We start from the raw sequence: 12,450 nt of genomic DNA on the forward strand, positions 1-12,450 counted from the left end.
TTCCTAAAGTTACTAATTTTCTTTATCTTGGTTTTTTTTTTTTTTGGCTGGGTTTTTTTGGTTGGGTCTTCGTTGTTGCGTGCAGGCTTTCTCTAGTTGTGGCGAGCGGGGGCTACTCTTCGTTGCGGTGTGCGGGCTTCTCATTGCGGTGGCTTCTCTTGTTGCAGAGCATGGGCTCTAGGCATTCGGGCTTTAGTAGTTGTGGCACGAGGGCTCAGTAGTTGTGGCTCGTGGGCTCTAGAGCGCAGGCTCTGTAGTTGTGGCGCACGGGCTTAGTTGCTCTGCAGCATGTGGTATCTTCCCAGACCAGGGATCGAACCTGTGGCCCCTGCATTGACAGGTGGATTCTTAACCACTGTGCCACCAGGGAAGTCCCATAAAGTTACTAATTTTCTTGATTTGCATAAATTTCAGTAAATCCATCCTTAAGTGTTCAACTCTTTTTCATGGAAGTTGAGATTAAGACTTTTCAGGCAGTTTCACCTGAGGGAAATCCCTCTCACATAAAGAGATCATGTTCTTGGGGTCAAAGGGCCTGTTTTCATGATCCTAACATATGTCAGTATGACCCTAACTCAAGTTAAGCGTGAATCAAATGGGAAACCCAAGCCTAGTAATCGAAAGTTTATTGCTCTCTAGGTCCGTAACTAGAGTGCTTAGCAGTTACCTTTTTCCCAGATTTCTTAAGTAATTTCATCTGATATCCTTAGTATATAAAAGCTGAACTGTTCCCTCTTTTTATGTTCAGAATTGTTTTAATTGTTATAAACAAACTTTCTCAGAGGCTGAAGAAACTTAATATAAAACTTACAGATTTTTTTTTTTGTAAAAAAAAATTCATAAAAGATTTTGAGCACACCAAAATTCTAAATTCTTAAAACTTGCTAATTCTTAGAAGAGCTTTATGCAAAGGAGACTATAGGCCTTTCTGGCAACTGAATAAATTTTGAAATATCATATGAGGAATGTTGGACATAAAATTTTAAACGAAACTTTAGGACTTAATTTAAAAAATCACTTTAAGAGCACAGAGAAACTTGGTAACAATTCTGTCAGGGCAAAGATAATATTTACATTATAAAATTTATTAAAGTGGGAATGAAATCACACGTGTTTATTGGGATATTATACATCCATTCCAAAGTATAATCCAAATTATATATTGTCATGTAACAATGGGCTTGCACTGTAAACTTGTACAGTTTTTTTAGTTTACATACCTCTTCAGTAGTAATATCAATACTAAAATCTTTCTTAAATATTTGTCATCAGGATTAAATACCTAGGTTTTTTAATAAAATATTACTGTAATGAACTGGAGGGGAGAAGGAAATGAATATTCTTTAGTTTGATTAATCACTATGAAATCAATTAGGAATATGCTCAAACAATATAATAAAAACAATGATTTATTGTATACGTGCATTTTATAGATAACATTGCCGAAACCTTTTTCTTTTGGTCTTTTCTTTGTTGTCCTGAATGATAAGAGAAAAGGTTGAAAGAGAGAGAGTAAAGGGAAAAAGTTGTAAGAGCCTAGGCAAATTACTACTTTGGATTTCAATTTTCTGATTTCTGAAACTAGATAATCTCTAAAGTATTTTTTAGGTCTAAATGTTATCATTTAGGAGATAGTCATGGGTGAGAGGTAATTTAAAGGAATTCAAATATAGAGTAATGAAAATAGAAATAAAAAGATGGAAGAAGACTAGAGAGAAAAGATATTTACTGAATGTCTGTGATTCCAAATGAAATTTACATAACCGTAGTATACCTAACATTTTTACTAGGGTTATTCCTACTCTCTTTTCCCAGTTACAAACATACTTTTCTCCACAATGATAGCGTGACCAAACTAAGCTCTTATACATTAAGTAATATAGCCACAGTATGTGCTCAATGAGGATTTAACTTACTGACAGAACGTGTACCAAGTTGATTACATAAAACAGGATTTTCCCTTCAGCTCTCTGAATTTTTAACCATGACCTCCTGACCACACTGTTGTCTTTTCTCTGCCATGACACGTGATCTGACTGCTGCAGTATAGTCTCCTTGTTTTTGTAAGTAACTAGTTCTGGGTGTTACCTTTACCTAAGAGACCCACTTTTCCACTTATACTGCCATTTGCTTTGGGCAATTCATTACTCATTATTTGCTTTAAGTATAAATCAGTCACAAGTTGGATTTAACTCACTTCACTATTATTCTTGCTTGTTCTGTACATCTCAAATTGTGGTTTAGGACTCTTGTTACTCAACTGATCTTTGGGACACAAACTTAGTAGGGAGTGTCTAGTCCAGACTGCCAAATGAGTGTTTAGCTTGGAGAATGTCATTTCATAACTCTTAATAGTAAGCAACAATTTTTAAAACACTGTGCTTGGTCTCAGATCATTTATTCTTTTTATTTATTCAAACATTTGGTTAGGATATATGCTAATTTTTAGAGAATAAGATAAGGTCCCTGCTGTCAGGGAGCTTACATTCTAGTGAGAAAGTGAGAGGCATAAAGGCAATTAGTATTGGAAGACCCATGATAGAATGATGTACCAAAAACGGGGATTAGTTGTTATACTGTGGGGTGGGGCTGATGGAGTAAATAGTCTAGGATTGTAAGGATGATTCAGTGTTAAAAAAGCGACAGTGTAATTCACTACATTAACATATTAAATGAGAAGAATCAGATGGGAGTAGATGTAGGAAAAATTCAGCACCAGTTAAGATATTGGACAGGAATAGGAGGGAACTTAATTTGAAGAAAGGTATTCATCAGAAAATTACAGTGAACATTATGCATTCATGGCAAAGCATTAAAAGCAGTCCCATGAAATTTGTGAACAAGATAAGGATAGCTCTTATCTCCATTATTATTTGTTAATACAGTAAGTAAAGAAACAGAAATGAGATGTACGATTGGAAAGGAGGAGATAAAACTGTCATTTGCTGACAGTATTTTTTTTACTGAGAAAATCCAAGAAAATGAACTGAATAAACTAAATTTTGAAAGGTGGTCAATCAGAAGTGCAATATACAAAAACTACAGTTTTCCTATTATACACTAGCAATGACCAGGTAGCCAATGTGATAGAAAACAAATCCATTTCACAAACAAAAACCCAAGGAGGAAAAAAAATCCTACTTAAATGTAAAGACATTTGGGGGGAAATTTTAAAATTTTACTAATGCAAATGTCAGTCTTTATCAAATTAATATTTTTAATAAAATCCTAATAAATCTCAACAAGCTTTTTCATAGAATCTTATAAATATCCTAACATTCATAGAAAAGAGCAGCATGTATGACTAAGCAGGACAATTTACTTGTTATTTATTTATTTTAAGCAGGACAGTTTAGAAAGCAAAAACAAAAGAGAGGGAATTGCTCTTATAGAATCAAGATGCCAATAAAGGTATAGTAATATTTAGAAGGTTTTAATGACTTAAGAATAGACAAATGGCTTAAAGGAACAGAATAGACTCCAAAAGTGTATCCACACTTACATGGGAATCTAGTATGATCATAGAGATCAGTGGGAAACAATAAGCTCTTCAGTAATTGATGTTGGGATAATTGATTATCAATATGGAAAAACTACAAATTTTATTCAAGAGAACCTGCAAGAGTACCAACAAAACAACCTGTTAGAGTTTAGCAGGGTTTCTAAAGATAAGAGCAATACACAAAAATTGATTGCATTTACATATCAGTAGTAACCTACTAGCAAATATATTTTTAAAATATTACATTCCCACAGCAAAAACTAGAAGGTATTTAAGACTATAGCTAATAAAAGGCCTTCCTAGAGAAAATTATAAAGTGGTTTTGAAAAAGGACTCAATGGATATGATCCCAAAAGCACAGCAATAAAAGCAAAAATAGACAAATAGGATTGCATTAAGCTAAAAAACTTATGTGCAATAAAGGAAACAGTCAACAAAATGAAAAGGCAATCTATGGTAGTTATAAATGTAATTATAGTAATAGATTTTGATCGACTGATAATTATGGGGAACGAGTGTATACTGATGTAAACAAACAAACACACACATAAGTAAATTGAAGATAGGTGAATATCAGATTATTGACATAGTTTCAAAGTATGTCTTAACAAAATAATAATTACAAGAGGAAAATAGTAACTATAATGGAGAAAACTGGCAGATACCAGTTTAGTCAAGTGATAAAAGTGAATATCATCAGTAATGGGCTAAATTGAAATCATGTACCACCTCTGAGGATGCATTGGAGAAGATCAGAGCATCTCTTCTATATTTTTCCTGTCACAGATACATAACCTGAACTTAATTATGAGTAATATACGATTTAATCAGACAAACCCAACTGAAGGACATTCTATGAAAGTACTGGCCTGTAACCTTTTAAAGTGTCTAGGTCATGAATTTCAAGGAAAGATAGAAACTGTTCCAGCTGAAAGAGACTAAAGATTGCAATTCAGATTACTGAATGCAAAGTGTGGTTCTGAACTAGATCCTTTTCCTATAAATCCATTCCTATTTGGAACAACAAACTTGAATGGATTCTAAAGATTGGATTATAATAATTGTATAATTGTTAATTTCCCAATTTTGATAGTTATATGTATTTGTACAAGATAAATACCAAAATATTTGTGGACTATTTGGTATCAGGTCAGCAATTTATTCTCAAGTGGTTTAGGAAAAAGGCTGTACTTGTCCGGGCAACTTTTCTGTAAGTCTGATATTGCCCCATAGGTCATTTAGTCTCTTTCATTCATTTCAGGTTTTTTTTTTTTTCCTCTGTGTGCTTTGGATTTTTTTTTTTCCTGTTTATTCAAGTTCACTATTCTTTTGTTATAGTTCCCTATCTTCTGTTAAGCATATGCAATGAATTTTTCATTTCAGATACTGTATTTTTTAGCTTTAGAAGTTCCATTTGGGTTTTTAAAAAGTAGTTTACGTTTTTCTCCACATAATGTTTGTTTTTTTTTAAGTCCTTTAGTATATTCATAATAGCTGCTTTGAAATCCTTGTCTACTCTTTCCATGGTCTCTTTCATTTCTGGATCTGTTTCTATTAACTGTTTCTATTTTCTTTCCTGGTTACAAATCACTTTTTTTTTTTTTCTTCTTTGCATGTCTAGTAATTTTTTATTTTATATTGGACATTGTGATTATTACATTGTGGTGTCTGGATCTTGTTCTTTAAGCAGTGTTGAATTTTGTTTTGGCAGGTTGTCAAGTTACTTGCAATCGGCTTGATCCCTTTTTGTTTTGTTTTTTTTGGCCGTTCTGCATGGCACGCGGGATCTTAGTTCCCTGACCAGGGATTGAACTCATGTCCCCTGCAGCGGAAGCACAGAGTCCCAACCACTGGACAGCCAGGGAATTCCCAGCTTGATCCTTTCAGTGCTTGTTTTAACAGCTTTGTCAGGGAGCTTCTGGAATAGCTTTTACTTAACTGCTAGTTTAGTTCCAAGACATGACTCTTCTGAGGTCTCTACTAATGCTCTAGGTGTTTACTCTGGCTGTTCGGAGCTTAAATTCCTCTGCACTTTGTGAGCTTTGGGTGTTGTTTAACTTCCAGCTTTTCTGTGCTTGTACTCTGCTCAGCCTCCTGGAGTTTTAGGATACATATGTGTAATTTAGTATTTAGCCAAAATCTTAAGGGCATATTTTGGGAGCTTTTTGTTTGTATAGCTCCCTTGTGTCTGGTATTCTTTAACTCCCTTGAACTCCAAACTTTGTCTCCTCAAGTTCAGCAAGACGTGGGCTACCCCTCCTTATACCTCATTCTGGAAAGTACCTTACTGCTTCGCCAGGCATTACAGTCTTGCATTACTTGCTGTTCAAAGTCTGAAAATAGTTATTTTGTATGTTTTGTCCAGTTTTCTAATTCTTGAAGGCAAAAGGGCAAATCTGGTACTAACTATTCCTTCCTATTTGATCTTTTAGCTGAGTTTAGTTGTATTATTTTCTCACTTAGTACTATGAGCAATCTCAGTGTAGATGGTTGAGCTGATCCAGTGTCAGGGATTGACAGTATGAATGTGATCAAAGGACAGAAGGATCAATGTTGGGAAGGCTGGCAAGAGAATAGTTGAAGTAAAAGCAATAGTTCTCAGAGTATGGTTTGAGGATCCTTTCAGAGGGTCCATAGGAGTTTCCTATTTCTAACTAAATATCCACGTGAGGCTGATTTTTTCTTCATATACATGAACCAAAATAACACAGACAGTAGATTGAATGTGGAAGCAAAGGTGAACATCAGCCTCTTCTTTTAAGTTAAACCAGATATTAAAGAGATTCGTAAAAATGGTGAAACAATGCCAGTCTTCTCACTAAAATTTTTTTGGTTTGGTATTTGTAAGCATGTAATAGGTTTATTATTTTTTTAATGAGTTAATAAGTAAACAAATAATTGTGAAATTTTCTGTTTTATTTTCTAATACAGTAAATATTGATAAATATAGCCCACAAAAACAGAAGAATTGCTGAAATAAAGCACCATAAAGTGCTGTCTAGGGAAGGAACTGAAGGGATTAGGAGTGCAATAGACAGTGTAAAATAAGGAAGGGATTAAGGAATGAGAGGTTTCTGTTCAGTTCCTATTCTCTATTGGATAGGTGTCAGTTTCTTTACTTCTCTGCATTCTCCTGTGGAGGTGCCTGCATTTAAAGTCGTAGGATAGTACTCTGTCCCAGCAACTTCTTAGGTTTCTGCTTTATGATACTATGCACTCAGCCCTTGCATAGGGAATCCTGATTTACTGTCTGCCATTTCACCTGGCAATGTCTTTTTCTAGTTTGCCCTCCTTGTCCTAATGAGGAACTAGATCATCCTTACTTATGTTCTGGCATTAACTTACCCTTCTGTTCTGGTGCCACCCCTTTTACTTAAATTTCCCATTCTTTAAAAAAAATTTTTAATTAAAAATTTAAATTTTCTTCAGCTTTATTGACATATAGTTGACAAATAAAATTGTAATATATTTAAAGTGTGTATAGTGGTGGTTTGATGTATGTATACATGTGAATGGATTCCTACCATCTAGTTAATTGACATGTCCATCACCTCACATTTTTACCTTTGTGTGTGAACATTTAAGTTCTACACTCTTAACAAATTTCAATTATATAATACAGTAGTTACCATGTTTTACATTAGATCTTTAGGCCTTATTCATCTTATAGCTGAAAGTTTGTATCCTTTTTTCAACCTCTCCATATTCCCACCCAACTCCCCCGCTCCCAGACGCTGGCAACTGCTTTTCTACTCTCTGTTTCTATGAGTTTGACTTTTTTTTTAGATTCTACATATAAGTAAGAATATATAGTATTTTTCTCTTTCTGGGTTATTTCACTTAGCATGATGCCCTCAAGTTTCATCCATGTTTTCACAAATGGCAGGATTTCCTTCTTTCTCATGTCTGAATAATATTCTTCTCTCTGTCTCTCTATATATGCATGTGTATGTTTGTGTATGTGTGTGTGTGTGTGTGTGTGTGTGTGTGTGTGTGTATATATATATAAATATATATATTTCCTATGTTTTTTATCCGTTTATCTGTTGAAGGACATTTGGGTTGTTTCCATATCTTGGCTATTGCAAATAATGCTGCAGTGAACATGGGAGTGCCAGTACCTCTTTGAGATCCTGTTTATTTCCTTTGGCTTATATACCCAGAAGTGGGATTGCTGGATCATATGTTAGTTCTATTTTTAAGTTTTTGAGGAACCTCCACAGTGGTTGCACCAGGACATTCTCAACAACAGTGCACAAGGGGTCCATTTTCTCCACATCCTCACCAGCACTTATGTCTTGTCTTTTTGATGATTGCCATTCCAACAGGTGTGAGGCTCTTTGTGGTTCTGATTTGCATTTTCCTGATTATTAGTGATGTTGAGCACCTTTTCATGTACCTGTTGGCCATTTGTATGTTTTTTTTGGAAAAATGCCTATTCAGTTCCTCTGCCCATTTTAAAATCAGATTTTTTTTTTTTTTTGCTATTGAGTTGTATGAGTACTTTATATATTTTGGACATTAACCCCTATTAGATATATGATTTGCAAATATTTTCTCCCACTCAGTAGTTTACCTTTTCATTTTGTTGATTGTATACATCGCTGTCCAGAAGCTTTTTAGTTTGATGTTAGTCACGCTTGTTTATTTGCTTTTGTTGCCTTTGTTTTTGTTTATTTATTTATTTATTTTTTTATTTATGGCTGTGTTGGGTCTTCGCTTCTGCGCGAGGGCTTTCTCTAGTTGTGGCAAGCGGGGGCCACTCTTCATCGCCGTGCGCGGGCCTCTCACTATCACAGCCTCTCCTGTTGCGGAGCACAGGCTCCAGACGCGCAGGCTCAGCAGTTGTGGCTCACAGGCCCAGCTGCTCCGCGGCATGTGGGATCTTCCCAGACCGGGGCTCGAACCCGTGACCCCTGCATTGGCAGGCAGACTCTCAACCACTGCGCCACCAGGGAAGCCCATTGCCTTTGTTTTTGGTGTCACTGAATTTCTCATTCTTAATTGTGTCCTACCTATTATTCTTGTTCAGTTTCTGCTACTTCAAACTCATTCAACCCTTTGCTTTTATTGAATCTACAAAGTTTACCCAAGATAAACGTGTTCTCTTGTGTCATCACTTCACTCTTTAATTTCTCAGGGACATTGCCCACTCAAATATAGTCTCCATTTTCCAGTGAGAAGATACAACATTTATTGGTTATCAGCCTATATTTTACATTCTTGATTTAAATAGATTTATTTTGGGTGGTGGAAATATATATACTCAAAAGGAATAAAATGTTATTCATTGCAGGAAGGTGGAGAGACAAAATGAGAATGAAGGGCAACATCTGACTTACATTTTGCCACTGTCTTTGAAATATCAGATGCATTTATATCAATTAAAAGCACAGAATACATGTCAGAGTAATCATATGTCCTTTTAGATGATCTGTTAATGAAGATGAATACACAGTTTGTTTAAAGAAAAAATGTATTATATGATTATTTTTAGTCATATATAAGTTGATAGGTATATTTCAATATAACTTTTAAAGTATTTCTTTTTTTATTTCTTATAGTAATCCTAAATCGGAGAGTCAGAGAGTAAATAAAAAAGTCAACAATGATGCCTCACTTAGAATTCATAATCTATCCATTTTGGTGAGACAGATAAAATTTTATTACCAGGTAAGTGGTTCTTTTTTTAATCTAGTGTTTTAATAACTCCTTGCATATTCACATTTTTGTGTTGTTTAGTATCGATCACCTAATATATACTAAATGCTTATTATATACCAGATACTGGTCTGTTTGCTGGAGGTTGAGTAGTAATAACACAGCTTATTTCTTATGCATTGTTAAAGATACAAGCATGCACTTCATAATTATCTAATTTACAGATAATTTTTGTATTTTATGAATTTTAAATTTTTAAAATTTCCTGAGAATTTATATAGTGCAACACTTTGTTAGCCTACTAGAATTTTGCCTTTGAAAAATATACTTTTTATTCCTTTTTTTAACTTAAATTGGATGCATATTTCAGAGTTTGAACATGAGCTTTTTTTTTTTTAATTTTATTATATTTTATTTTTGGCTGTGTTGGGTCTTTGTTGCTGTGCGCAGGCTTTCTCTAGTTGCAAGGAGCGGGGGCAACTCTTCATTGTGGTGTATGGGCTTCTCATTGCAGTGGCTTCTGTTGTTGCAGAGCATGGGCTCTAGGCGTGTGGGCTTCAGTAGTTGCAGCACGTGGGCTCAGTAGTTGTGGCGTGCGGGCTCTAGGGCATGCAGGCTTCAGTAGTTGTGGTGCACGGGCTCAGTAGTTGTGGCGCACGGGCTTAGTTGCTCTGTGGCGTGTGGGATCTTCCCAGACCAGGGCTCGAACCTGTGTCGCCTGCATTGGCAGGCGGATTCTTAACCACTGTGCCATCAGGGAAGTCCTGAACGTGAGCATTCTTAAGGCTATTAGTATGCCTCAAAGAATTGCTATAGCTGTATCACACAAATTTTGGTATGTTGTATTTTTTAAAATGCTTATTTTTAGTCATTTTCTAATTTTTCTTATGATTTTTTTATTTCACTTAGGAGTATTCATTAGAAGTATGCTTTTAGATTTCTAAACACATGGTACTTTTCAAGCAGTCTTTTTTGGTTTTGATTGTTGGTCAAAGAACGTGGTTTGTATGATAATGATTCTTTGACATTTGTTAATAACTTTGGCTTGGTGTATATGTTGTCACTTTTCATTAAAGTTCCATGTGTGCTTGAAAAAGAGTGTATTCTCTAATTGTTTGGGTACAGAGTTAGAGCAAGCTTGTTTGTTAATTGTAATGTTCAAACTTTTGCAGCCTGATTAATGTTGTCTCTTGATCTATCAGTTATAGAGAAATATGAGTTGAAATCTCCCATTATTATGATGGATTTGTCAAGTTTTCCTTTATACACTTTAAAACTAGGTTATTCGGGGGCTTCCCTGGTGGCACAGTGGTTAAGAATCCGCCTGCCAATGCAGAGGACACGGGTTCGATCCCTGGTCCGGGAGGATCCCACGTGCCGCGGGGCAACTAGGCCCATGCACCAAAACCACTGAGCCTGTGCTTTGGAGCCCGCGAGCCACAACTACTGAAGCCCTTGGGCTTAGAGCCTGGGCTCTGCAACAAGAGAAGCCACCGCAATGAGAAACCCACTCACCATAAAGAAGACCCAACGCAGCCAAAAGTAAATAAATTAAATAAAAAACAAACAAACAAAAAACTAGGTTATTCAGTGCAAACAACTTTAGAGTTGTTATATTATTCTGGAGAAATTATACCACTTATAATTGTTTCTACATATTTTTCTTTCTACTGGTTTAAAATTTTTCACCCCACTTCTGTTTCTTGGGAGGCTATCCTTGAAATTTAACTTTTCATACGTTTCATAGCAAAGGCCAAAAGTAATCAATACCTTACTCTTTTTTTTTTTTTTTTATAGGTAGGCCTGTTGTGCCTTTTTTTTTTTTTTTAATTATTTAATTATTTATTTATTTTTGGCTGTGTTGGGTCTTCGTTTCTGTGCGAGGGCTTTCTCTAGTTTCGGCAAGCGGGGGCCACTCTTCATCACGATGCGCGGGCCTCTCACTGTCGCGGCCTCTCTTGTTGTGGAGCACAGGCTCCAGATGCGCAGGCTCAGTAATTGTGGCTCACGGACTTCATTGCTCCGCGGCATGTGGGATCTTCCCAGACCAGGGCTCGAACCCGTGTCCCCTGCATTGGCAGGCAGATTCTCAACCACTGCGCCACCAGGGAAGCCCAATACCTTACTCTTTTTATGTATTAGTACTATGACCTTAGAATGTTTAATTTCCCCATTATGATTTTTAAGCTGTTCTTATTTTGTATTTTAGTTCTGTTTTTAAACCCCATAAATTAAATATTGAAAGTACTGTTAAATGAATCAAATCAGTGTTCTTTTAGATCAAGCTACATGTTTTCCTTTTTTTCCTCCTCATGGTTTTCTTTTGTATCTCAGACCTGCCTTTGGTATTATTTTCTTACCGAAGTCATCCTTTAATTGTTTGTTTAGAGAAGGCTTGTTGATAGTAAAGTTTATCAATGTCTGTCTGAAAATGCCTTTATTTCACCCTTGTTCTTGAAAGGTAATTTTATTGGGTATGTAGTTTTAGGTTAACAATTACTTTTCTCTCAGTGTTTTGCAGATTTTTACCTTCTCTCTCTGGAGTCCTTTTTGTTTTGGAGAAACCAGCTGTCAGTCAAATATTTGTTCTTAGGTTAAACTGTCTTTTTCTCTCTCCTGGCTGCTACTACTGCCTCTTCTAATATTGCCTCTTTTCTATTAATCTGATATTCCTCAGATACTATTATTACATGTATATTAGAGTTTCCTACTCTATCCTCCATGCTTATTAAACTTTCTTTTACATTACAGTTTACAATCTTGTGCTACATCCTGAGTATTTTTTTTCAAGACTATCTCTCCAGTTTGATAATTTGCCCCTCATATCTTCTGTTTAGCCCACTGATTAAGTTTTGCCTCTCAGTAATCATAGCTTTCATTTGTAGAAGTTCTGTTTGGTTCTTTTTCATCTGCTTTTTCATTTTGTTTATTAATCATTCTTTTAAAATTTTTTCCTTCCTTTATTTCTTCAGAAATTTAAAAAATGTCTATTTTTTATTTTATGTTGGATAATTACAAAATCTGAAATCAGATCTATGGGGATCTGAATCTGCCCTTTGTTTTCTGCTTGCTGTTTCTCGTGGTGGTAGCTGTTGTGGCAGTGTGTGTGTGTGTGTGTGTGTGTGTGTGTGTGTGAATTGTGAGCTCATTTTGTGGGGGGAAATTTATCTGTGGGAAAATACTTCTGGGTCTGGGCCAGGGACGCATTGCTTCAGAGAGGATTTGTTTCCTTTTGTGTGGCCAAGCCTGAAAAACTTTTCATTTAATTTATTTTAAGCAGCTTTATA

General features: G+C 35.5%; 1 protein-coding gene across 10 annotated transcripts in view; it reads left to right on the forward strand.

Annotated features, from left to right (window-relative positions):
• The window catches only part of CCDC88A (coiled-coil domain containing 88A), a 125,160-nt gene that overhangs the window by 20,335 nt on the left and 92,375 nt on the right, over positions 1-12,450 (forward strand). For all 10 annotated transcript variants that reach the window (XM_059943311.1, XM_059943312.1, XM_059943313.1 and 7 more), the window contains exon 3: positions 9,067-9,175. In XM_059943311.1, coding sequence (XP_059799294.1) covers positions 9,067-9,175 — 109 coding nt within the window. The remainder of the gene's footprint in view (positions 1-9,066; positions 9,176-12,450) is intronic.

Source organism: Balaenoptera ricei, chromosome 13, assembly GCF_028023285.1.
Source record: "Balaenoptera ricei isolate mBalRic1 chromosome 13, mBalRic1.hap2, whole genome shotgun sequence".
Taxonomy (NCBI): domain Eukaryota; kingdom Metazoa; phylum Chordata; class Mammalia; order Artiodactyla; family Balaenopteridae; genus Balaenoptera; species Balaenoptera ricei.